General features: G+C 38.7%; 2 protein-coding genes across 3 annotated transcripts; one reads left to right on the top strand and one right to left on the bottom strand.

Annotated features, from left to right (window-relative positions):
• Nucleotides 1-581: 581 nt before the first annotated feature.
• On the bottom strand, nucleotides 582-5,821 carry eif4ebp3l (eukaryotic translation initiation factor 4E binding protein 3, like). Its single transcript, XM_041797811.1, has 3 exons — nucleotides 5,410-5,821; nucleotides 3,107-3,283; nucleotides 582-1,121 (listed from the first exon to the last, which is right to left on the bottom strand). Exons 1-3 carry the CDS (start codon nucleotides 5,540-5,542, stop codon nucleotides 1,093-1,095), a joined length of 339 nt encoding a protein of 112 aa, XP_041653745.1. The 5' UTR covers nucleotides 5,543-5,821; the 3' UTR covers nucleotides 582-1,092.
• Nucleotides 5,822-12,138: 6,317 nt separating this feature from the next.
• acsl4a (acyl-CoA synthetase long chain family member 4a) lies at nucleotides 12,139-27,575 on the top strand. Of its 2 annotated transcripts, none has more exons than XM_041797402.1 (15): nucleotides 12,139-12,234; nucleotides 15,540-16,066; nucleotides 16,145-16,322; nucleotides 16,415-16,524; nucleotides 18,769-18,907; nucleotides 19,011-19,161; nucleotides 20,405-20,528; nucleotides 20,660-20,731; nucleotides 20,903-21,042; nucleotides 21,138-21,310; nucleotides 21,401-21,475; nucleotides 23,375-23,563; nucleotides 23,763-23,877; nucleotides 26,118-26,275; nucleotides 26,406-27,575. In XM_041797402.1, the coding sequence occupies exons 2-15, from the start codon at nucleotides 15,710-15,712 to the stop codon at nucleotides 26,561-26,563; spliced, it is 2,139 nt and encodes a 712-aa protein (XP_041653336.1). In that variant the 5' UTR covers nucleotides 12,139-12,234; nucleotides 15,540-15,709; the 3' UTR covers nucleotides 26,564-27,575. The 2 variants fall into 2 exon arrangements, with proteins under 2 accessions (XP_041653336.1, XP_041653335.1); XM_041797401.1 differs by lacking the exon at nucleotides 12,139-12,234 and adding an exon at nucleotides 15,102-15,235.
• Nucleotides 27,576-27,622: the final 47 nt, after the last annotated feature.

Below are 27,622 nucleotides of genomic sequence, written 5' to 3'. Positions count from 1 at the left end.
GCTGGGATTCCTTGGAAGACGAGTCTGAGACTTGCTTAAACTACAATAAATGACTGCAGAATGTTATCCAACAAAAAAGGAGACACAGTTGACTATTGGCATCAGAGGGCTAATTATTTTGACCCTGGTACTTTTTGTGAAATAATTCAGTTTTTGTGTCCAATGTAAAATAATGTAAGCATCTAAAATAAAACTAGGATGTCTGGAAAAACTGTGATGAAAACTCATTGCCGTTTAACAGCACTTGGACAATATTTGGGAAAAACTGACATTTTCATGGGGGGTAATAATTTTGTCCTCATCTGTAAGCATTAATGAGTAGTTGCACAGGTGTACTTTCTGATGGGATCTGTGTTTATAGGCCATTAGGGGGGGCGCACGTGCAAAAGGACAAACACAACAGGGCACAAACTGTGCTCTCCAATCATTTTCATTACAAATTAATCTGCTTTTAAGCACTGGTGTTTTACATAATTTTATGGTTTTACTACACTCGTCATCATAGATAAAAAGAAACACTACCATAAAGATAACCCAAACAGAAAGTGACAGGCTCATTTAAAGGGAAAAAACACATTTGCTGACAGTTCAAACAGCCTTTATTTGAAATTATTCACATTTCATCTTTCACTCCATACAAAACAGAGCAGGCGCTGATTTTCAGAAGGCCCTGGCCCCCAAATAAGAGATGAACAGAGTAAGCCATCCTCTTTGGAGACAACAACAACATAACTGATTCCTGCAGTGGAAAACTCTACATGCTGTAATGTAGTCATAGTATATTCCCCAACTTAAAAAATAGGCTACATGTTACAATTTTCTTATTTACAAAAGATAAAAAAAAAAGTTAAATCAAAACAGATTTTTCAATCCTGCTGCAGCTCCCAAATGAGTGAGCAACCAATCAAAGCAGCGTATACCTTACACACTTAACTAGGGTCAAAAACACCCTAAAGTTTCGTCACTTTTTGGTTCCTCACAAAAGCTTTTATTAAAAAAGGTGAAAAAAGCTTCATATGTAATGCAGTACAGTCATTAATGACCTTGGAGTTGTTTTAACTAATAACTCTCCATAGGAGGTAGTACTGGAGCTCAGATGTCCATCTCAAACTGGTTGTCATCTGTTGAAGAAAGACAGAAGAATCAGTTAAAGATTGAGAGAGGAGATATTTGACAGCCAGCTGGTGTTTATCATAGCATGTTTGCACCCCAAGCACAACCACACCTTAACTGTCTGCAGGACACATGACAGCACACACTAGGGCTGGGCAATATGGACCCATTACAATATTACTTATCTAAAGCAATACACAATAAGTATCTTAATATTCCTTTATATCATTGACCAAATGCCACACAGGCACTTTCCTTAAGAGACAGTGGGACAATGCCAGCATGCAAATGAAAAATTATGTTAAAAATGAACAACCTTTTTGTGGGAAAAAAAGCTCCTTAAATAAAATAAAACATAATTCCTCATTTGGAAGGTCAAGAAAATAGATTTTTTGTCAGTAAGCACATCTCTATAATGAGACCTATATGATCTTTTTCAAGACCCTCCTCATATATTTTGAGACTCTATTGCATCTTTTAATTTCTAATCTATTACAATCTACATTGACAACACAACTACATGTGCGATATGTTTTGTGCTGATAGAAAGACAGAATTATGATAAAGAAAAGGCAGGTAGTCATTTCTATTGTGGTATGTAAATTAGGATTCCTGGAGAATTTTGAGATCAGACAATTAAAAAAAATGATGCCGTAAGGTAGGTGAATGGAAGTTCTCATTTTTTCTTATGCAGCGTACAAGTAGTTAACTGCAACTTAGAAGTACCTATTTACAAGTTAAGCACTGCAATTAAGGCTGCAACCTCTTATGATTACTATGATACAAAAACAACCAAATTTAAGACCTCATAGCCTTGCAATTAAGATTTTTGATGCTTTTTAAAAGCCTTAATTTGGGCTTAATTTATTTATCAACTTTTATGACTTTTAAGACCCTGCGGACACCCTGTCAAACATCGAAACCATGCAATGCGAACAGCTCAGTATTTCACCCTGGGGTGGGGGTAATTGGTCATTAATCATAATTGAGGTTATTTTGATTTCTGCCATAGTCACACTGTCAGGTTATACTCATATATAACCAAAAAGGATCCGTCAAAGAGGATCAATGGCCTGTGGTGCTAGCTCTGCTAAACTTAGACCTTTTATAACAAACACTTTATGTAATGGGGGCTGCTACCAAATCCACACCATACAACACACCCTGTGTGTTTACAGATTCAGGCAACTGGGACTGAGGGGAAAGGGGGTCAACCCCAATCCTCCTGGTCTTATGTTTGACAGGAAGAATTGAGAGGGGCAGACTGAGGGTTTAACATATTCACATGACACTAAATTGCTGTTTCAACTTGCCCATGAGCAAAAACTTTTAAGTCACACCACTCACACTAGAGCCATTGTCAAAATAAATCTTAACACTAATGAGTCATATCTTTTAGGGTGAATGGAGCAGACAGGATAGCATGATATTTGCTGGATACATGTTTTCTAACTCCAAGCAAAGAGATGGAATGTCTTAAACTGCATAAAATACTTAAGCGATTGCTTAGTTATGAACTGTTGGCCTAGTTTAAAAAGTCTGGCTCTGCCCATGAAGGTATGGCTCCTAAAGGGCTTGACTTAAACACAATGACAATGACTGAGCGTTCTTGTTCCAGTCCTAAACAAAGCAAAACTGCTTTTCTACACAACTGTCGACATAACCCTGCAGGGCACACGCTGAATCTAACTGGTGCAGTACCACAAGCTGCTTAGTACTCATAAAAAATAAAAATCCAGTTTATCTGGAATGATAACTATGCATAAATCAACCAACTGTTTTTTCTGTTATCAGAAATGGGAGCAAACTGTTCATTTTTCAGGGGCACATGTCAATTAGATTTAAAGCACAAAGGGATCACAGACAAAATGCACGGACATGGCATGTGATGGTACAAACGGATGTGCATGAAAGCATGTTTACCTTTAAAGTTACTCCACTGTAAAGCTAGCTAAGCTCAGAACAAACAAGAATTATGCAGAGGTGTGTTTACCTGGAATATCCTTCTCATCCTCTTCCGCCTCTTCTTTCAGATCCTGCAATTTCCCCATGGGGTGTGTAGCAGGTACTGTGACCCCTGGGATCTGGGGCAGACAGCATGGGGGGGTTCGGGCAAGAGGGGAGTTTCGACAATCCAACAAAAACTTCCTGTCATAGATGATGCGAGTACCTGAGTTTTGGGGGGGGGGGGGGGCAGAAAAAAAAAAAGGTCAAGTGTTTGACTTGCAGTGGCACAAACAAATCTCAGAGCCTGGAAAGAAGTCAAGTAGATATTCTGAAGAGAAACACAATAAGCCAAAAACTGGATTCTCACAGAATTCAGTGATGCTTTTATTACTAAAGCATATTTAATTCCTAGAAAGGTGCACATGTGGAGAGTGTGGGATTATTCCCTCCTGGAGGGATTTGGAGAGAGAAAAGGGAAGTACTGTATCAGCACAGATGGGAGGGACGAGGGCTGCCTCTGCAGTGAGTTCTTGGAAATCAGAGCACAAAACATTCCCTCTTTGAAGCATAGGGCCCAGAGATTAAAACCACATGTTTTGTTCATTGCCAAAGAAAGCTGTAACATTTACTGCAGATGCTACAGATTAAGTATGTACTGAAAAACCTAGTGTGCCGCATCTGCCACAGACATCCTGCAGCTTGCCAAACCTAAATTCTACCTGACATGTCTCATGTCTTTCACCATTTGGATTCAGGCCAAGTGACAGCGAAAACAGTGTCATAAATTGGGTGTTGTAATAAGTTTGACCAGGACATGACTGATCCAAGGACTGCTCTTTGCTTCTATATTGGAGTTTGAACCGTTATGTACTGTATCTGCTTAACCCCTCTTCAAGGAAAAACATGTTATGTAATAACTAAGAGGTGAGCAGTTTTTCCAGGACAAAGAGTTGAGAGTTAAGCAGGGAGAAAGAGCTGGGGCAAGGAGAGGGGGTTTTGGAATGTAAGCTAAAGCACATGCAATGCATTGCAAGTGCAGTTATGTAAAAAAGGAGGGGGTCAGTCCAGTTAGACATAGCTTAAGCAAAGAAGAGTGAAATATGCTGCAGATGAAGCAGAATCAAAGCAGTGTTGCAACTTCCTATAACTCGTGTTTACCAGAGCAGTCTACATTACAAAAAAAAAAAAATGCTAATACTCCAGTTGCATTAGACACTTCCTCTCCCTCCTCCTTTTAACTTGTACAGAACGTTCCCTGCTGTTACTGAAATGCACAGCAGAAAGCACCCGGATAGGACAACCTCAAACTCCTCCACCGTTGCAGAGACCAATCATATTGCTGCTGTGGAACCATACACCCTCTTCAAACCACAAGTCACAGGTCACACGTGTTGACTAGTTGTTGTTTTTTTAGGTGACAAGTGTTTTTGATGCAAACACATGGATAAAGTGCTTAGACATCAATATGCATTCAGGGTTCTTATTTTCATGTGTGTGCAACTACTCATGGACATCTTTAAAACTTTATATTACACAACAACAACAATACACAGACCCAAAGGTCTTTTCAACCTAATTTCAGTGCAAGTCAGGTCAATCTAATATTACCTGATAGAAAATGGAAGAAAATTTCCCCTTTATATTCCAGGGATTTTTTATATCAAGTCCTTTTGTTTTTATATTTTGAAAATGAAATTCTCCATGGGCTAAAAAAAATCCTTGAGCATTAAAATGAAGGTTGTTATTGTCAAAACTGATGGGTATTCCATATATAATGTTTTCCAAGTGCTACAGTGATGTCCAATAGCATTTTAATCATCTTGACAATAATATTGAAAAGGGATGAAGGTTTAGTGATGTTTCCAGTCTTCTACCTCTTCATGAGATGTAGGTTTGCCACATATTTTAGCAGTAAACAAAACAAAAAACGTGTTGACAATAATGGACGTCTAGGGTGGGGGTCAGCCAACTGTCACTCTGCTCTGCAGGAGGGAACAACAAGGCAATTTTCCAAATGCGTCCTATTTTTAGCCAAATTTGTTTACAGTTTTAGTATGGTTTCATTTTGTGTGACAGCAAGCTTTGAGTAAATAGAGTACAACTTCACCTCGATACTTTTATCAACAAGTTTAGGCATGTTTGTATTGTTCGCAACATCTCGCGAGAACTTATCACAGAGCCACAAGCGTTAGCACGTTTGCAAGAAAAAAAAAAGCATTGTGTTACAGTAAATAAAGTTGCTTGACATGTACTGTAAAGCTGTAAAGTGTGAATGAAAACAAAAGTGAGCAAAACAGGAATTAAAATGAGAAGAAGAGAGAGAAGAGGCAGCGAGTCAGCGTTTCTTACCTCCAGGCGTTGTTGAAAAGAGTGTACCCCCGGGGGTCTGGCTGTAACAGTCGGGTAGCTGGGACCAGTCCTTCAGGGTTAAGACCCTGGTGGGGATTGGACAGCTTTTAACTTCTTTTGTGCCTGTCGACATGCTAGATTCTGCTGCTGGACAACTGCTGTAAAGGTCCTCGAAGACGCGACTAAACGCTCAGACTGTTTTTAAACACAAAATGACGCTTAAGGTACGGGTGTCCTAAAATAATGTTGATAAAGAGTTGAAGTGGTACACCTTTGACTTGTAGTAAACGTTTAAGTCAAATTTCGTGCCAGGTGGTGTCCGTCTCTACAAGCAAACGCTACCATGTGCTGTATATGGAGAACCCACAGCTGCAGCTACCACTCGTGATGTTTTTGTGCTGGAGCCATGGGACACGTGGGGCAATGGCCTTGTGGAGCGAATGTTTTAAAGTAAGAGACAGTCCGTGTGGGCGGTGCTAAGAGATGATGAAATGTAACAATGTTTTTCAATAGCCCCTGTCGGTCTCAGAGTTCTCTCCAGACAGAAAGAAATATTCAAAGAAATCAAAAGACTTAACTTGCACTACAAATAAGTGAAACAGAATTTATTCAGGTAATTTTAAATTGTTTTACCGGTTGGCATTTCTCTGAGCGCCCCGATTCATATCCTTGGGCACTTGCAAAGATTATTGTTTATCATTCAAGCGTTTTTAATATTTTTATTCACTTTCTGTTGAGATTTCAATCATATTTCTGAACAGTTTTCTGTTTTTTATTATGTTATTTTATTCTATATCTGTTTTGTTATTGTAAACGTCTGTCTCTAAATTGATAGAAAATTAATGACAATAATTTCCGGAATCAAAAAAGTTGGACTTTATTATAGGAGTCATATCCTTTTGCAGCTTAGAGATTGTATGAGATGAAATTTCTACACGGTCGATTAAATGAAAACAAGTAATGTAAATTGGCAACTGCATAAATATTCCTTTGCCTGCAATAACAGCACTGAGTCTGTGTGGATAGGTCTCTATCAGGCTTGCACATCTGAACACTGCAATTTTACTCCATTTTCTTTGCAAAACTGCTCAAACTGTCAGCACAGGGATGAGGCATGAACAGCTATTTTCAAGTTCAGCCACAAATTCTCCATTGGATTGAGGTCTGGGCTTTGACCTGGGCACTCAAGAACATTCACCTTGTTGTCTTTAAACCATTTCTGTGTAGCTTTCACTGTATGCTTCAATCATTGTCATGCTAGAAAATAAATCTTCTCCCAAGCCGTTGTTCTCTTGCAGACTTGTCCTCTAGGATTTCCCTGGATTTTTCTGCATTAATTTTACCCTCTACCTTCACAAGCCTTCCAGGGCTGGCTGACAAGAAGCACCCCCACAGCATGATGTTGCCACCACCGTGCTTCACAGTGTGGATGGTGTGTTTGTGGTGAAGTGCAGTGTTTGGTGTCCGCCAAACAAAGTGTCTTGTCTGATGGCCAAAAGCACCACTGTGTGGTCTCATCAGACCCAGTTGACCATGGAGTCTCCCAGATGCCTTTTGACAAACTCTAGTCAAGACTTAGTTTGAGTTTTCTTCAACAGTGGCTTTCTCTTTCACTCTCCCATAAAGCTTTGACTGGTGAAGAACCTGGGCAACAGTTATATGCAGAGTCTCTCCTATCTCAGCTGCTGAAGCTTGTAACTCCTTCAGAGTAGTCTTAGATGTCTTGGAGGCCTCCCTCACTAGTGTCCTTCTTGGACAGTGACTCATTTTGTGAGGATGGCCTGATCTATTCCAGTCACTTATTTTAACTTACATATATGATACTTCTTTGTAGAAATCTGTTTTCAGTAATGCATTCAAGATTTTTTTTGTCAAAAATCTAAATTATATTGACCATGACTGATTTACAAAATAGATAAAAAGGTAAAACATCCAAGGGGATGAATAGTTTTAGAGGAACCTTATTTAAACTTCATCATCATTTTTTTGATGAATAAATAAAATTTGCTGTTTGACATTCATAATCAAATTTGTTAATGTTGGATTTTTGATACTGAAAACAAACTTTGTTTGCAATTTAAAAAAATGTTTTAAAGTTAAGAGGTTATGCTTTTTATTTAATCATATGTTTGTAATCCTGTACTCATTAGAAAGTCCCCCAAATAACCCCCAAAATATTTCACAGAAAGTTCAACAACATTTCAGTTTGTTAGCAATTTAAAAAAGTGTGTTGAGATGGAAAAGTGTTACTTGAAGTTGAAGACCACAGGATCCTCAACCCATTTTCCCAAAAATCCAAGACACTTGTCTATTGGCCATTCTCCATCAATTGTCAACATGACAATGTTCACTGTTACCAAGTGTGCAAGTGCTTTCTAATAGTGGTTTCATGTGTCTCTCAGTATAAATTTAGATCCATTCAGATCAGATTTTGATTTTGATTTTGGAAATGTGTATTAAAAAAAAAACATTTATTGTCTTTGTTAACATGCAAGGATAGAAATCTGTCACTGATTTGCTTGGGCAAAAACACAAAATTTTTGCAGAAAGTCCAGATAAGCATCTCATTTTAAGATCTAAAATACAAAAAAAGTCTTATGTGCTCATAATGAGTACAAAAATGGCTGCAAATGTAGCAATAAAGAATAACTTGTTAATTGTGTTGAAATTAATCATGTCCCAATGTGAATAATTTTAAATCTGGTTAATACATTTCACACTACAGAGGCTTAACTGAACTGGAATGCCTTATGGTGTTCGTTCAACTTACCCCATAGACATTGGTTCACTTTTTCCCGTATGGAAAATAATGCCTAATTTAGCAATTCACATAAATCTTTAGCAAAGTGATTAAAATGGTCCTATAAGTTAGTAAATCACCAAAATGTTAGATATGTATATTTTTTAAGCTGGGGGACTTTGCTTTGATGTAGAAATCATTATTGCTGACATGTAGAAAATGTACTTTGACAGACAAAAAAAAGTTTTGTGTAACAACCCATGAGCTGTCTCCAACACAGCAGATAGTTTTGATAATTCATGGCCACATGACAAAGCCATACACTATTGTCAAGGGGAAATGGGTAGGTGGGTTATCTTACCCACTGGCTAATATTAACCCACTCATATGTTTTATGTTTTTTTTTAAGTTTTACCTGGCCTAGAGTCATATTGAAATATTTAGATGTAAAGAGTTTAAGTTGTGTTACACTCTGAAGAGCTGTTAAGCCAGTCATGTTGGGTCTTTATATTTCAGATTTGGGTTTTTACTGTCCTCTGGCTTTATTACCCAAAAATATATGCTTCAGAATATTTCGTTCAGCTGCTAGGATTTATATCCAAATTGAGAAAGGTCTTGTATTGCTCTTCTCCTGAGGCCCTAAATGACTAAAAACCACCCCTGCATTTTCTGAAAAGACATGGCTTGCTCTTATGTTTAATTTTAACTTCTTAAGTGTGGAGGGAAGCGCACTCTTCAGTGTGTATTGCAACCAGATTGAAGAAATAATGTAACCCAACATTGTTCTTTTGGTGAATGAGTTTAAAAGAAAGGTCTCAACCTTGTACCCTGACTAATTTGACAATGCTGCTCCCTACAGGCGCTTCAATGTGTGGGAAAGTCTGCACATATTTCTCAATCAATTGAGCATTAAACTTTGATTTTTTTTATTGATCTATATATTTTTAAGGTAATACTTCCATCTTTTTATAATTTTTTTTTTTTTATTTTGTTGTGATTACTAAGTAGGTAGCCTATATAAATTGATATATCAAGGATACTTGAAGATCCAGTCTTAAACTTGCTGGTTTAGAGTTTTTCTTCATTGGTTTGTAAGAAGTTTATGCACGGGAAGCCATGACAGCATGTTTTGTAAGGATAATAAAGCTTAAGTAATATAAGCAAAACTTCTACATGACTGCAACATCCTCCTTAGTCTCTGTTATTTTTCACTGTGAACACTCAAAGTGAGGAAATAAATTCCATGTTTTCGCCACTTGAGGGCGACATCGGCAGCAAAATGTTGACTCCTCTCTTTGTTGCCTTCTCAGATTACACAAACCCCAGTGAACATGTTGATCTTTCAGATCAAAACGAATGAAACACAGGGGTTGATAAAAATGTGATTTTTTTTAGATCGCAATTTAAAGAAACATGCTTATGGTCAGAAGTGGTGAACTGTGGAAGCCCTTTTACAACACTTAAAAAGAAATAAGATATGAAACCTAAGAAATTGTTTACAAAAATGATAAAGTCCTAAACCAAAAAGTCAAATAATGAGATAGTACAGTGCATTCAGAAATTATTCTAACCCCCTTCACTTTTTTTCTGTTTGTTATCTTGCAGCCTGATACTACAGTCACAGATTTTATAAAGGCCTCACAGGTGGCAATAAATCAGACAAAAAATAAGTCATAAGGTCAAAGGAACAGCCTGCAGAGCTCAGAAATAGGATTGTTGCAAGGCATAGGTCTGTTCTGCTGCACTGAAGTCTCCCAGGACTACAGTGGCCTCCACAACTCTCTATTGGAAGAAGTCTGGTATATCCAAGAGCTGGTTGTCCAGCCAAACTGAGCAACCTGGGGAGAAGGTTTTTAGAAAGAGAGGTGAGCAAGAAACGGATGGTCACTCTGACTGAGCTCCAGAGATCCTGTGTGGAAATGGGGAAAAATTTTATAGAGACCATAAATGCAGCTCTTCTCCGAGCCTCTCCAGTGCAAAACACATGAAAGTCCGTTCAGCTTTCACGTGGAGTTTACTGCAAACACCAAGAGGGCTTTCTTGTGTTCTGCACTGAGGAGGGTCTTCCATCCCGAGTGACCCTCAGGTTCTTGGTCACCTCCCTTACTGAGGCCCTTCCCCCCACGATTGTTCAGTTTGGCCAGGCGACCAGCTCCTGGAGAGTCCTGGTTGGGCCAAGCTTCTTCCATTTGAGAATTATGGAGGCCACTGTACTCTTGGGAACTTTCAGTGCAACAGAAATTTTTTGTAGCCTTCTTCAGATCCACGTCTCTCAAGCATAAAGTTTTGAGATGATAATTTCATCTTTTTATCTCACAATTTTGACTTTTAAATTCAGAAATTAGTCCAAATAGATGGTGGAAAATGAGCAAATCATGTTGAGGGGTTTATTGTATGGTTGTCATTTACAGGAAGCCCTGCTTATAAAGACATGTTGATTTTATCATATTAACATTGATGTATTTTATAACCTATTTTTTTTGTAAGATTGTGCATTTTTGAGAAAATTGAAAAAACAAGTTCATATGCAGGCTACCTGTTCTGCAATAATCTCCAGGTAGTGAAACAGTTTCATGCCTCTTCCTACCAAACCCTTTAGTGTCACCATTTAAGCCTTTTTAATTTCAGTCTGAGTGCAGTTTTAGTGAAGGTGACAGTACAGTAGAAGTCACTGTGATGTAGATGAGTCTGGGTAGATGCGGGAAGAAGAACAATGCAATCATTTGACATCACTGCAGAGCACTGGACATCAATAGCAGCCTACATGATAATATATACAGTGGTCGTTGTACAGAGAAATCTACTTGTTGGGCTGCAATTTTATTTTCTCTCAACACTGAAACTTAGTCCACATTATAACAGAACTTGCTAGCTTTGTGAATTAGCATAAACAAAAGTTTTTTTTTCTTTTTTATTATTTTCTGGCATTTATTTAAAGATTGCATACAACACATTTTGTTTCTGATACCTTACCCCTTTAGCCAAAGCCTACGAAAGAGCTTTTATGAAAAATTACTTCTCAATCTCTGTTGCACATATGGTCAGAGTCACAGAAGAATTATGGTAATGCAACTAATAAAGCGATTATCTTTATTATTTTATAAATGTTTATTAATACATGACTACAGGGCAGGAACTTATGTGGTGCTGTGAATCTATGTAGCAAGTTGAAAATTTAAGATGTATTAAGCAATTAATTGTTTAAGAAGGTGTTGTTATTAACATGTTTTATATAAAAATGTTATATTCATTACGTGTTTTTTTCTTCAAGTGAAATAATTCAGTAAAGGCTGGGGACAGAAAACTGATGTTCTGCAGAATAACCACAGGCTATATTTGACTAAAAACATGGAAATTTAGTCTTATTTTTAGAACACACAGTCCATTCAGTATTTAGACCTGCTTCACTTTTTGCAGTTTGGTTATGTTGCAGCCTGATGCAACAGTAAAAAAAAAAGGAAAGAAAATCTCATTCATCTACACTCAGTACCCCATCATGTCAAAGCGAGAACAAAATTTCAGAAACGTTTGCATTTAAAAAAAAAAAAAACCTGGGTTAATGTCAAACATATATTTCACAGAGTTTAGCATCAGTGTTTATCTCCTGCAGCATCGTTCACGCCTATAATACCATAATGTAATTGATGATACAGGCATACAGGAGGGAGCCTATTCTTTTAATAATATAGGAGGTACAGTGATAGGCCTACAGCAAAAGATCTAGTCAATACTGTGTTTCAGCTTTAAACGATCAACATGTTTACAGAAAATAAACCCCATTTCACTCACAAGTTCATGTGAGCAATGCAAAGACGAGAGAGCATAACCTTAAACACTTCAATGTCAATAACATCTGAGAACAGAGGCGGCTTTTACTTCCTGTAATATATTGGTCATTTAGCTGACGTAAGGGGGAAAAAACGACGCTAAATCCGTTTCGGCCGCTCATTGGCCCAGAAATATGGAATCAGATGACGTAGTAGTTCCGGGTTTCTAGCTGTTGTGAAAAGGTAACTCTCGGTCATTTCTGGGTAGAGAGACTGTGGTCGTAGAGCCGCGATTGACCGGGTTTTCCGCCGCTGAAGGTAAGAAAGCATCAGGCATGCCAGTTAAGCAGGGTATCACTCTCTAGCTGGCCCATGTGATCTCATTACAGACTTTATCCGTTTGTACGTGTACGTTTGGCTCAATATGTGTGGGCTACGTTGAATTGGTTTAGCAACATCCTTGGAAGCTAACGTTGATTTACGCCAACGGTTTCTCAATGATACAAGCTGTACCAGCAACGTGTGGCGGCTTTTGTCATCACTTGGTCTGCCATCCCGCTCTTCTCCTTTTGTCAGAAAACTGCCCTGTAGCATATGCATGAGCAGGCTAAAATCTTTTTATATATTAATCATTTTATTTTTCATTGTTTTGTGAACGCATATAAACGTCCCTAATTTTGGTTTAGATAAAGCGCTTCTTGCTCTGTGAATGTGACGTGTCGGTAGAAACACCTGCTCAGACTGCAATAATGGGAAAAATTTGTAATTTTCCGCGTCATGTTATTAATATCCATCCAAAATGGCTACGTAACGTTGCCTTTGAAATTACTCATTTATGTGCGATGAGTGAATTGCAGGAAATTTGCTCAATTCAGCTTTGTGTAACATCTTACATGGCAGGATACGCTCACCCGTCACTTTCTTATACCGGTTTAACTGCTTATAAAGACAACCAACCAATCACATGGCAGCAACCAATGCATGTAGGCATGGAGATGTGGTCAGAAGTATGTGCTGAAAGTCAAACTGAGCATCAGAAAGGGGAAGAAAGGCAGGGTTCCTGCAGATCCTTGAAAAGTCTTCAATTGTCTTAAATTATGCATTTCAATTTTAAGGTAATAAAACGAAATATAAAAGTCTGATTTTACCAGAGAGGGGTCTTAAATTTTATGTCTTTATCCTGTCTTTGTTTTTGAGCCAACCTTGCACAATTTTAAACATATTCCTCCACAAATTGTTGCATGAATACTCTCTATAATTCAGGGAATTCAGTGTTTGATGTTCTAAATTTCCTGTGGGAGGACCCAGACCACTCTCTGTTTGACTTAATAAACTCTGTACTGTAGTGAAATACTGGTCCATCTGGGCTACCAGGTTGCCCTGCAGAAATCAGTGCAGCCCACCCTTATTTTGACAGGTCTTCCTTGACAAAAAAAACGAATTCTGCTTAAACGGTTTAGAATCAGCTCAGCACACCTGCAAAAATGTGTTATGGTAAATATCATATGACTTTGATAGAACAGAGGCATTAAATGTTCCAGACATCTTCAAATTTGGGCATTTATGACAAAAAATTGTATTTCTATACTGTTGCATAATCAGTGCATTAAATCAGATATTCAGCCCTGGTCCAGTGTGTCGAGAAACCTCATGCCTTTTATATTTGACAGTTAACCATGCTGAAAGTGGTATTTTTTCTGAGTTCAAGTCTTAAAAGTCTTAAATTTGATTGTTATAAGAAACCCTGGAAAAGTGATTAAAGTTACTTGTAGTTGCAGTGTTTATATCAAATTCTGACCCTACTATTCAAATGCAGCAGCAGAAACTGAGATTCATCAGACCAGGCTGTGTTCTTTGATTTTCTGTTGAATTTTGGTGAGCCCTTTAAGTTTTTCTTTGGGTGGCATCCAATGCGGTCTTCTACTTCTATCACCTCCTATCACCTCACCGCAGAGGTTCTTCTCTCTGCCATCAACAAGACATTTTAGACCAAAGACTGCCGCTGACTCTGTGTTTTCTCTTTTTCGGACCCTCCTTAGAGATGCTTGTGCCTGAAAATCCCAGTAGATCATCTGATTGTAAACGCCTGCCTGCAATCAACGACAATGGCACCCTTAAAGTCCCCTTTTTTCCCTATTTCTTGATGCTCGGTTTGAACTTGGGCCCACCATCTTTACCATGTCTGCATGCCAAAATGTATGGGTTGCTGCCATGTGATTGGCCAGTGTACATTGGAACAGGAATGCTTAAAGTCATCAGAGTGTGTTTGCTTACTCATGGCATTGTGTTTTGCAAATTAGGTCATTTGAATTTTCTGTTACTTCAAGTGCAATATTAAAAAGATAAACAAAGTAACTTATAAAGCATGAAAAACTTGTCTCTCAGTTGCTGAGTGTTGTTTCCACAGCTACTTTATTACCTGGGAGGGGCATTTGCTATGTACTGTACGCTGTTATTACTAAGGAATGTTACTGGTGTTCCATACAGTGAACAGAAATTAGTGAAGGCCTAAGGGCAAAAAGGTCTGACCTAAAAACGTACCTTCGCAATCTTTTTTTTTCCAACCCTGTTGAGTACAGGCAGATGTTAAGCTTAAGATATACAGACACATGTATGACGCAGATCGGCGCTGTGTGATTCACTGAGGAAGTGAATCACACTATGTGTAATGCAGGGCCCAGGATAGGGTGGGTTTTCATCAGAACAGTACCAACTTTTTTTAATCTTAAATCAGAGAGTAGCTGATCAAATACAAAGTTGAGATAAAACCTAGATGAAGTTCTTCTATCTTATGTTACTGAGGTCATATCTTTCTGTGATATGAAAGTAGGTCCCACATGACAGCTGTGAGCAACAATTACTTCATTCATTTTCCTCTTTTCAGCGGTTTTCCATCACTGCGGGGTGTTGAACACACATCCTTCAGTTTTGTCAGTTTTAATCCTATCCTTTAACCTCTCTGAGGTTATTAGCCAGCTTAGCTTGTCCTAGAGTGACCTTTTTCACTGCCCACTCAGTGGGGTGAGCCTCAAGAGTACCGTCATTGGTTGTGCTCCGCTCTATCCTGTCCAGTATAACTGGCAGAGGCTGTGGTCATTGGACAGTAGTCTCGTCAGAGGGGTCATGTCTCAACACTGCTTCATCCCTCCACGACCTCCCTGATAACCTTCCCTTTGTTGTTATAAGGGAGCGAGAGTTTTGACACTTTGTGGGAGGGAGGGATCTTGTGATGTTGAAACACACCCTTCTGGAAAGACTCCCTTATAACCGAGCTTTGAGGCTGACAGTAAAACAGAGGCTGGCACAGAGCAAGAAAGAGGTGAGTGTCTGATGAACAGTGGTGAGGGTTCATAGCTTACATGGCACATTTAAAGGAGCAGTTTTGATGACTTTGAAATGCAAATGGTGAATACTCTTTCGTGAGTCAATCACTTCTAAACCACTCTTGTGTCTCGGTTGTATGTTTTTTAAGTGTGACAAGAGCCAACTAACTTCCTCTTACAAGACAGCTGTTGGCATGTGACCTTGTTTTGGATGAAATTCTGTTTTGTGAATGGCTGTTTTTTTAATTGACTTGGTAAATTCACTTTTGCCATGGTGTTTTCTGTTTTTGTCATTTTCAGGTGTATCACAGTTACAGTGGACCTGATACTTTCATACTACAGCTGAGCAGTGTTATCCTTGTCAGCTTGAGGACTTTCTCTGAGTTTCACTGCACAGTATTAGAAACTTGCCTGACCACCACTGCTGCTCACTTCCCTTCCTGTCCTGAAGTGCTTCTTCAGAGAACAGTATGGGCCTCCAATCAGACTCTACCCTCCAAGCTATCCTCCTCTTTCCAATCCACCTACTGGTGTGGCTGTACTCCGTTTTGTCCTTCCTGCCTTGGTACTTCATCACTGGTGCCGGGGAAAGACAAGCTCAGTCCAAGCGGATAAAAGCACGTTCAACTACAAGCAGTCCTGAGGGGCCGTATCGCTCAGTGGACCACTTTGATTCCCTGGCCACAGAGGATTTCCCTGGCAAGGACACCTTGGATAAGCTGTTCAACCATGCCGTGCAGCGCTTTGGACAAGGATGCTGCCTCGGCACCCGAGATGTACTGAGCGAAGAGAATGAGATCCAGCCAAGTGGAAAAGTATTTAAAAAGGTAAGGATTCTCCTTACTGGGTGTTTATGGATTCTTGTGAGGAAAAAAGTTATCTGACATTCATCTTTCCTCTTCTAGCTAATCCTGGGGGAGTACAGATGGCTCTCCTACGATGATGTTGACTCCATAGTCAGCCAGTTTGGCAATGGATTGGCGGCTCTGGGGCAACAGCCCAAAAGCAGTATTGCAATCTTTTGTGAAACCAGAGCAGAGTGGATGATCACTGCTCAGGCATGCTTCAGGAGAAATTTCCCATGTAAGTAAAGGACAGTGAAGTACAAACGTAATGTTTTCAAAATGTGAATAGTGTACTAACTGCTTTTTATGCTTTGTAATGTTTCATTATAGTGGTGACATTCTATGCCACTCTGGGGGATGAAGCTATTGCATTTGGACTGAATGAGACGGGAGTCACACATCTAGTAACCAGTGTGGAACTGCTTGAGAATAAACTGAAGGTGAGTGGTCCTCTCACAGTACAAACTAAGCTGGTGTCTTTTGATTTTAAGAGGGGCTATGGTCACACTTTGGTCATGGGACATCTTTTCCTCTCTACATACAAATCTAAAGAGATAATGTTGTTAATGTTAATGCTGCATGAAGCCATATAGATGACTAGAAGAGCACAGTATCTGTTGTAATACACTGTGTCCTCTTCACACTTAATGGATGTTACAGAAAAAGGGGAAAACTTGAACACAAAAACCAACGGTATAAATGACCACAGACCAGGCACTCAGGATGGCTATGTTCTTAAGTACACAACTATTGTACTCAAGTAAAAGTACAGTTACTGTGATTAAAATTGACTTAAGTAAAAGTAAAATTACTGGTCTATAACTCTACTCAGTCAAACTCATAGAGTTCAATTTAACACTTTAAATGCTCTTTTTAAAGATTGAAATATTTTACAGTATAAAAAGGCTGCAGTAACTCTTGAAAATCTGTGGCAAGGTGGATCTCTTCTTGCAGAACAAAGCGGAGTCGACTCCTAGCAAGGTCATTCATACTGATGAAGAATATCAACTATGCATCCTTTAAGAGCACCTAAAGTCTCATTCAGGAGCACTAACTCAGTGGATAACTTCACTCAGAGATCACTCCCGTTTTTGCTGTTCTGGGATATGATGTGGAATCATTTTCTCCTATGTGCAATATGCAAGTATGCCACTGCTGCCAGGTGTTCGTTCTTATGTAGATGTGCAAAACTCTTAGATGGATTTGCTGCTGATATAGGATGTAATGTCATGTTCTGTATTTGTTGATTTGGTAACTGTGGGACAGAGCCCAGGACAAATTTTCCTATGGGAACATTAATGTCTATCTGATCTTATCTTATGTGCCACAGTGTAGTCAACATAAGCAGAAAAAGTACAGGAGTATTGTATCCAATAAAAATACAGTTACCCTGGTTAACCTTACATACATAGAAGTAAAAGTACCCTTCAAAATGTACTAAAAAAAGTACAAGTACCTGAAAAACTTCTCAGTTGGAGTAATTTGAGTAATTGTTATTAGTTACTTTCCAAATAAATAAAACTGCTTCTGTTAAAATGGGCGAGAATTTGTGAACTTAATTCAGAAAATGTTAACCACTCAAATGTATTAAGTGAAAAATGTTGCAGTTTGGACCTGGAGATTTCTGTAGAAAGTAATGCATCATTTATTACAAAAGCAGTTTTTTTTATCCCAAGAGAAATCTTTCAAGGTTAAGAAATGACCAACATTTACTTGTCACAGCATAATGGAGTCTTTTAAGATCTATATACATGTGTGCTTAGGGCTTACTCCATCATCTCTTTGCAATGTTCCTCCAGGCACACATAAGAAACCCACTCAAAACAACCACGTGGATGTTCTTTTGGGTTCAGGCCCTCCAGTTGAGAAACACTGCTTAAAGAAAAATCATTGTTGTACACTCAAAAACGCTGCCAATATGTATGGCCAATAAATTGGCTGTAAATATCAGAAATTTTCCTATCTGCAATGTTTTGCATCCCTACTCTCCTTGTCTTTGCATGTCACTGCCAGCTGGAGAAGACACATGTTGTATTTACTTTTTATTTTTAATGTTTAAGCCAAATGAATAATATTTTATTAAACCATCCTGAGTGCCTGGACCTGGGCTGTCTTTACCAGTGGTTTTTAGTTCCAAGTTCTCCTCTCTTTTTTGAAATATTTTTTTCCATGAGAATTGGTGGTTTAAAGAACAGCAGAAGTGCTCCTGTCTTTATTCCTCCAAACAAATGTTGATCAGCGTAACTACAGATGTGTAGAAGCCTCCTATGAAAACTATATCGCCTTTATAGTGCCACTTGTTTTCAACATGCCATGCTTGTTGGGCCATTTTAACGTAATGCTCAAAAAATATGAAGATCTGGAAAAATAAAGCTGAGAGAGGTACTAAATATCTACACAGGATCTTTGCATTACCGCTGACAACTGTCTGAGATAAGACCCAATACATTGTGGTAAAACAGTGTTATTATGATGACTCCTCAAACTAACCATGTTATGTAGTTTATTTTTCTGGATCCTCCAGTACTTCTAGTTTCTGATTTTTCTGATGGGGTTAAGCAGCTGCCGATTTTTACAAATTATGTCAGTGATACTGAAGCCAGAAACCCTTTTAACTTATAAAAAGAAACCATGTGCTTGTGCATCCTGTTGTGACATTATCTTTGTCGTCTCTGTTTGTTCAGAATGTGCTTCCACTGATCCCCAAATTGAAGCATGTGATCTATGTGGACCAGAAGAAAGTGAGCACAGACGGCTACCCAGCAGGACTGTCCATCCACAGCATGCAGGCTGTACAAGAGCTGGGCTCACTGCCCGAGAATAGTGTGTATTTCTCCAATTACTCTGACTGTGCTTCTTTGTCCAATACAGGGTTAAAATAAATAAATGTACGGTACAGGACAATAACTGTTTGTTTGTCTTTCAGTGGAGAGGCCGATAGTGAAGCCTCAGCCTTCTGATCTGGCTGTGGTGATGTACACCAGTGGCTCTACTGGCAGACCCAAAGGAGTCATGATTGTTCACCGCAACCTGATAGCAGGAATGACTGGACAGTGTGAACGCATCCCTGGACTTGGGTGAGTTTCAGTATTGGATTTAGGATTTAGCAGTCTTGGCACCCACTTGCTAACCTTGCAAAGCAGATGGATTTGCCTCCCAGAATGGGGTCAAATTACCCAAGAGTGAAGATGCTAAGGATGGGTCAATGACACAGTCATATGCTTTTTAGTTAGTAAACAGTGTCATTTGTGTACAAGCCAGTCAGAGAAGCTGGCACCTTTTGTGAATTATGGGTACCAGCTCTCATTTGAGAGACTGTTTCCTTTTTCAGTTTTTGATTTTGCTGTAAAGCAGTGACCATCCAGCCATATTAGCCCCTCAGAGCTTTCCATCTGGCCCCAAAAAGACTATTAAGTTCAGAAACGTATGGTTTTAGGGTATAGTCGTCCTTATTTCCTTATAGTTTTTAAATAAATCCCAAATGATCAGTATTGAAATAAAAATAGCAGGAATGACTGATGTTTGACCCATTTGGCCATCATAAGTAAATAGATAAATCTGCAGTTTTTTGTGTCAACTTTCCATTTTAGGGTCTTGGAGAGTGAGATTTAAAAGAAAAGACTTACTTTGTGCACATGTTTCTCACCAATCAGAACACAGCATAGTTATGTCAAACCAAGTGATGGACAACAGAACAACCCCAGAAATGTGAAGCTGATCTGAACGTACATTTGAAAGTATGGTCCATGAACAAATGTACCTGATAGCTGATGCTCTAAAGACTTAAAAAAGGCAACATTTACCAAATGAAAAACTGTTCAGGAACCAAAGGACAGGCTCTTATTATTGAACAGAACCAAATTATCTAGATCTTTAAAACAAGCCTCTTTATGATCGCGTGAGACTTGACAGATATAGATAAAGTCATGCTTTTTTCGCATCACAGTTCACCTGATAACATCATTTGACAGGGCAGTCTTTCCTGTATGACAGCCTATCCAGTCCAGATAAAGCCCACATCCCAGACAGCAGTATGCAGTCTGAATCATTGGGTACAAAATGTTTGTAAGACGATGCCAGACAGACATCTTTAGGACTTTACATACAAGATTGTGCTGGGTCAGGCTTCCACAGGCAAAATACACATAACTTTTCAGCTGTATCTAGGTGAAAGGAAGGAGGGTTTGGCCCTTTTTAGAACTGGATTTAACACTGTGAAATTCATAGTCAAAGAAGGTAAATGTCAACACTTGAGAGGTAGAGAACGCATGTAAGAACTACTGGTCCTAACATCCACTTTCTCTCCATGTGATCTAATAGACCTGATGATACCTACATAGCCTATCTGCCTCTAGCTCATGTTCTTGAAATGACAGCCGAGATCTCCTGCGTCACGTACGGTTGTCGGATTGGATACTCATCTCCCCAGACGCTGTCGGACCAGGTAAAACTAGCTCCAAACATTTCTTAGTGTGGCTGCTAGTTTTTATGTGCATTATACCCGCATTAGCCTAATCTTTGCTCTGTTTTTTAATGTCGTCAGTACCTTTATCTGTTTTCTTCTGTTCTCTTTAGTCCACTAAGATAAAGAAAGGGAGTAAAGGTGATTGCTCTGTACTCAGACCCACCCTGATGGCAGCTGTGCCGGTAAGAATCCTGCTTTATATTCTCCCCTTTGTTCATCACTCAGCACTATCTCTTCTTTTCTCTGGTCCTCTTCTCTCTCTATTTGCTCAGTTGTAAACACATTGGTTTTTTTTCCATCCTTGTCATTATTAAATGTACAAATGAATTCTCTGTGTCTTCCTCTTAAAAAAGGAAATCATGGATCGCATCAACAAGAATGTGATGAGCAAAGTGCAGGAAATGAATTTTATCCAGAAGAAGCTGTTTACGCTGGGCTACAACTATAAACTAGATCAGATAAAGAGAGGCTATGATGCACCTTTGTGCAATGCGTAAGAAACCCTAAAATTATGTTCTTTCCAGTTTTTCTTAGAAGTATGACGTGGGTAGTTAGTTTGAAATCTAACAAAGCACTCTGTCTTTGCAGCTTGTTGTTCAAGAAAGTGAAGAAACTACTAGGAGGACGAGTGAGGATGATGTTGTCCGGAGGCGCTCCCTTGTCCGCAGCCACTCAACGGTTTATGAATGTATGTTTCTGTTGTCCCGTGGGTCAGGGCTATGGACTCACTGAAACCTGTGGAGCAGGCACCATCACAGAAGGTAGGAGCAGATGTAGAGCTTAGAATAATAGGAGACTGACAAGACTGGAATGAAAACCATGTTATTAATAGATTGTATCTTGTCATGCAGTTGCAGACATTAGCACTGGTCGTGTTGGAGCTCCACTTATCTGCTGTGAGATCAAACTCAGGGACTGGGCTGAAGGTACGACTTAGAAATGCTTCACACTGAACTTGGTCAGTACATGTACATGCACAATTAAGCCAAGCTATGGTTGTAGAAGAAGAAGAATTTGTACAGGGTATGGCTATTGAAAAGGAGACTAATGCTGTAATACAATTTTATTGAATTTTTCGATGTCCTTCTCCTTCAATATACTCTCCTTCTGCATGGACTCCCTGCTGCATTCAGGTCTTCCACTGATCAAAGCAGTGCCGTAGGTCTTCTTCAGACAGTTCTAAGAACCTCTGTCATTCTTTTCTTCACTTCTTTTGAGCGCAGATTTGCTCTTAGGAAAAAGTCCTACGGTGCTAGATCAGGTGAATAGAGAGGGTGATCAAGCTCTGTGATTTGTATCAAGAGCACAGTGTGAGCCTAGATGTTGTCTTGATGAAGAATGAAACCTTTTTTCCACAGCTGTGGTCTCTTTCTTCTGACTTTCTTGCTGTCTTTCAAGAACCTGTTTGTAAAAGTTGATCCGCCGTTGACAATTCTGGAACCAAGTCCTACAAATTATACCCTTAATATCAAAGAAACCATCTTTATGGCCTTGAATGTGGACATGCTTAGTCATGCTTCCTTCATCTTTGGTGAGAATGGTGTTTTCCAATGTATTGGCTGCTGTTTTGTCGTATTGTATTGGAAGGGCCAAGTTTCATTGCATGCAATCACTTCTTATAAAAAAAATAGGTTTCCTTCAATTTTTTCTGAAATTTCTCTAAAAATTTGTTTGTTTTTTCCTTTTGATTAGGAGTCAGAAGATGTGAGACTTTTGTGATGTTGAAATTTTCATGCCAAATTTGACAGGCTGTCTCTTTATCAATGGAGACCATTTCTGCTATCATTCTTATACTGAGTCATTGATCATTTTCAACAATCTGTTCAATTTGTTGAATGTTTTTAGAAGTTTTGATGTGCATGGGCGCCCAGATCATTCATCGTCTTGGACATCCTCACAAATCCTTCACAAAATCTTTTGTGCCATTCAAACACAAGTGAACATGACATGCAGTGTTCCCCATACACCTTAGTTAATGTACCAAAAGATTCAACTGATGTTTTGTACAATTTCCCCAAAAATTTCAATAATGCATTGCTCAACTTTTAAGCTCATCATTTTTAGATGCCTTAGCACTGGGGTGTCCGAACTATGGCCAGGGGGCCAAATGTGGCCCGCAGTCCAATTTTGATTGGCCCACAGCAAATTGGTTAGTTCAGGTAGGCTACAGAGTTGAGCTCTGCCCCAGTCAGCTGATCTAATGCAAGACTTCATCAGCTGACGGCCAGCTGATTTGCTCTCAGCATGCTATTGGCAAATCACTCTCATACTGTCTTATTTAAACTGCTCTTGCCTGGCCACACTCTGCCACTCTCTCTGAAAGCTGCTCTTGCAACCCTCCTCCACCCCAGCTACTCCTTTATTCTGTTTATGACCTAATCAATGTCGTATACCTCATCTTGTGGATATTAGAGTAGCCCCAATGTCCTTATATATTTCTGTCTGTGGCCCTCAGTGGAAAAAGTTTGGACATCTCTGCCTTAGAAAAAACATGTGTACTTCAGTCAGTAGCTGGTGTGACTGTGAACCACGTAGTTTTATCCTCATAAGTGCAGTCTCATTCTTTAATAGCCATACCTCATACATACTAGAGTAAACTGAATCAAATAAATCAAGTAAACTTTTTTAGTCCAACTTGGAAAAAAAGCTTAAGAAGAATTTCTAGTTGACACTGTTTAAAGGTTTTTATAAAGTCCAGTTTTAGTCAGACTAACTAACAAATTGGCTACTTTTAACTTTATATAAATGAACTGACTGTGCAGAATGCTTTTTTTTTTATCACAAGGCTATTATTAGTAAATTGACAAGTTTCCACCTTCCCTCAGGTGGTTACACCAGCCAAGATAAGCCGAATCCAAGAGGAGAGATCCTGATAGGCGGTCCCAATGTAACCATGGGCTACTACAGGAATGAAAGCAACAACCAGGACTTCTTTGTCGACGAGGAAGGACAGAGATGGTTCTGCACCGGAGACGTAGGGGAGGTTTATCCTGATGGATGTCTACAAATAGTGGGTAAGTACATTTGCTCTCATTGCAACTTGATTTACATTGCCCCACAGCTATCATCTGATGTGTTAATGAAAGGCACACCATTCAGACCTCATTTCACACCTCACATTACAGTCTTTGTGGTTGGAACTTCTGACATGAAAACTGTTTGTATTTGGTAACAGGGCTCTGTTGATAACAGAATTTTTCAATTCCCATTTAGATCGCAAGAAGGACTTGGTGAAACTGCAGGCCGGGGAGTATGTGTCGCTCGGTAAAGTCGAGTCAGCTCTGAAAAACTGCTCTCTTATAGACAACATCTGTGCTTACGCAAATAGGTGAGTAATTTATTTGTAAAAGTAAAAAAAGTATCATCCTTTAAAGTTGTATCAGGGATCTGTTACACTGAGAAGTTTGTCATTTATGCTTGTCAACCGTTCTTTTTCAAAAGGGCTTCCTACAAGAAATGTAGTAAAAGCCAAACTAGTTTTGTTCCTATCTGAACAAGGATACAGAATAATAACATTTGGATATGTTTGGCATTCTTTAAAATCGCTGTTGCAGATGTTCAACAATATGTTCTTAATGTTGTGAAGATGGCCGTTTCGAGACAAACTCTCAAACAGCACAACACATCTGTTTCTGTGGAAAAAGGCACATTGCTGAGTAGATTTTTGACCTTATGTTTTGGTTGTGTTGGTAGGTGGTCTTACTGTAAGTAAGAGATGATGTCAGTCTTTTCGAGACGTATGATGTAACCTCAAAAACCTGTTAAAGCTAATTATGAACTAAATTTCCTCTAAAGATTCCAGTGGTCTTAAAATTTCCTTTAGAATTATTAGAGATTTTCAAAAACATAGATAAAACAAATTCCCCAAAACTTCTTGACATTGCCAAAATCTCGGTAAAAGATTCTTAAACAGTCCCATATACCCACAAATTTCCTCAAATAATTGTCAGTTGTTTCAGTGAAACTTTCTGAAAAAGAGCCAAAAAAATGAATGAATAAAAATTTCCCCAAAACCGCATGGAAACTCCTCTCAGGGAAATTCCCCATTCAGAACTTCCAGTAAAATTCCCCAAGCCTGACACTAACATTCCGCCAAAAATCCGTGAAAAATAAAAGACAGTTTTCAAACAAATTTCCTTGGAATTTTCAAAAAGATTCTAGAAATTTTAAAGGTTATTAACCCCAAAATTTTCAATCAAATTACCAAAAACATATTAATAAATTTCCACCTTTAAAACTTTTTAAGTGATCCCCTGAAAACTTAAAATCAAACTCCCAGAAATATACAAACGTATCTTCTTTTTTCTATAAAAAATTAAGCAAATTTCCCTTCATTGCAAGCAAAAGGCTCAGTTTTATGAAAAACCCAAAAATTCAAATAAAAGAAATTCTTTCTTTGTTGTAGGAAACCCAAAATGTAATGTCCTCGTATGTACATGCAGGGTCTGAGGAGGTTGATACACATATCAAATAAGCCTGCAAGCATCCATTTTTGCATGCAGATCCATGGTTGTTGGTGCCAGACACTACACTGCATTCACACAGTGATGGTGGGAGTTTCTATGTGCAGTGTCAATCAGGGGCAGAGTCAGTGGTGTTAAATACCCAGGGCTTGTCTCCAACTTCATCAGGTCCAGGGACATGCTTCTCCAGAAATGTTTGCTTACCAGGTGTTTTTATACATTAAAGGCAATATTAAGTGCAAATTTGGAAAGTATTTTTATGCAACAGTGTGTGTCTGAGCTTTTAGAAATTAAAAAAATAGTCCACTTTTTCAGTTTTTTTGCAAGAATTGAATCTTCCTGTTGTAATTAGCGGGGTTCATTTGCTTTACTCAGAGCATCTATCATCCACTCAGCACTTGCATAGTTTACCAACATGAAAGATTATATCTTGTAAGCAGCCCTCTTCCTTCACATAGGATGCCCATCAGTATTGGCAAATTACAGTCGTTCACATCCGTATTCATACGCCACTGATGCAGCAGTGGGAGCAAACTGGAGTAAAGTGCCAAGGACGAATGGACATCTGACTTCAATAAAAATCCCCATCGCTACGTGATATAATTATATATATTTTTTGTGTGCATGTGCTTTGTTAATTGTCTTGTGAAAGAGGAGCAGATTATATAAGATTATTCTTCTTTCTGCTCCTTTGTGTTCAAGATTAGAGATTTTATATTTGGATACAACTGTTTTGTTTCGTCTATGAAGGAAATTAACTTAAAATAAAGAATGATGATAAAGGCTGGGGATTTATTACAACCAAAAGGAAAGCAGAAAATAAAATTCAAACAACAAAAATGGTCAAGGGGCACAAAGTTTAAATAGTTAAAGCACTATAGTTTTCATGGTAGACCCTTTTCACATGAATATACTGACAGTCTCAACCACTTGAATCTCAACTTCTTTCCTTGTTTAACTACTATTTCAACTTTCAATACTGTATTTTTAATGACGTTTAAACTTACTATTGTAACTAATTGAAAATTTTGCATTGAGCATGCACATATTTTGTTTGTATAATTTAAGGCTTTTGTTAACCCGTTTCTGCTGTTTGTCTTTGCAGTGAACAAAACTACGTAATCAGCTTTGTGGTTCCCAATCAGAAAAAGTTAACAGAAATGGCCAAGCAGAAAGGCATTGTGGGAACATGGGAGGAGCTCTGCACTCACCCTGACATGGAAAGGGAAGTTCTGAAGGAAATAAAGGAAGTCGCTGTTAACAGTAAGGGCTGCATTTCTGTTATTTTGTTTCAAGGTTTGACAAACTATATCACCATTTTCTGCAAACTTATTTGTCTGTCTTCACCTGGACTTATGAAACTTCATTGTTGACCTTTTCCTTTCGTCCGTAGTTAAACTCCAACGATTTGAGATTCCAGTCAAAGTGCATCTGAGCCCAGAGCCGTGGACCCCAGAGACGGGTCTGGTCACAGACGCATTCAAGCTGAAGAGGAAAGAGCTGAAGAACCACTATCTCCACCACATAGAGAGAATGTACGGGGGCAAATAACTCCCAATAAAGCTACCCATAACCCTGTTACCATGAAACCACTCTTTTTCATCTGTAAATAATCCTCCGGTACCTTGTTGGATATTTATGCTGTTTGTGTAGCGCAGGCGTCCAAATGAAAGTGTCTTGATTAAGAGAGCTAAGGCTGTAGGTAGTTGTAGCTGTTCATCCACGTGTGCTTCTTTCTTCTTTTCGTGGTTTGATTGTCAAATAGATGCACACAACTGGCAACTTTTAGCCTATGAAGAGTGTCCAAAACCATTTTAGCACTTGACTGCCATCCACTCTAATCTGTCAGCATGAAGTTTGAAGTTGATTAAGAGAACCACTGTCCTCCACGTGTTGCCAATGCTTTGATACTTTCAATGAAGATGCCAGCTGTAAACATAACAGGCTTGTAAATGCATTTTTGTAAAGTTGGAGTCCCATTGTTACCGTGCCTTCAGTCTGCAGTACCTGTGTAGTCAAGCAGAAATAAGCAGGATTTAGATTTAGATGAATCGTTTACGCTTTTGTTACAAAATGGCTCAAACTGCCATGTAAAGTTTACGGCTTCAGGTCAAATATACCCATGAGAAACATTGACACTGATCAAGAAGGAGGAAGAAGGTTTCTTATGATCATGTCTACTTATCCATTTTTTTTATTTTGACCCATTTTTGTTTTATTTATGCTATTGTTCTTGTGTCCGTTCATTCAAAAATAAGACCAAAATGTGCAAACATTTAAACTCAGGAAGATAAGCAAATGTTTTCTTTATATGAAATAGTCAAATAGTGGGTTGCTTGTATGGAAGGCACCTCAATGATTCATGTGGGCACCTTATTTATTTAAAAGCATGCTTCTCTAAAATGCTTATTGGCATCAGCTATTTAGTGCTAGCATACTGTCATGCTGTTATACCTCAGTTAACAGGTCAATGTACAATTTGATATAAGATTATCTGAAGCTAAGTCTTTTTTAATATTATAGGAGTGTTTTCTATGTATTTTTCAAGTGGTGTGTTTGTGGATTTGTACCATCAAATTTAAGGAAACAGACATTGACATTCACTTAACA

This window comes from Cheilinus undulatus, linkage group 10 (assembly GCF_018320785.1).
Source record: "Cheilinus undulatus linkage group 10, ASM1832078v1, whole genome shotgun sequence".
NCBI lineage: Eukaryota > Metazoa > Chordata > Actinopteri > Labriformes > Labridae > Cheilinus > Cheilinus undulatus.
This window is presented reverse-complemented; position numbering and strand designations above follow the sequence as displayed.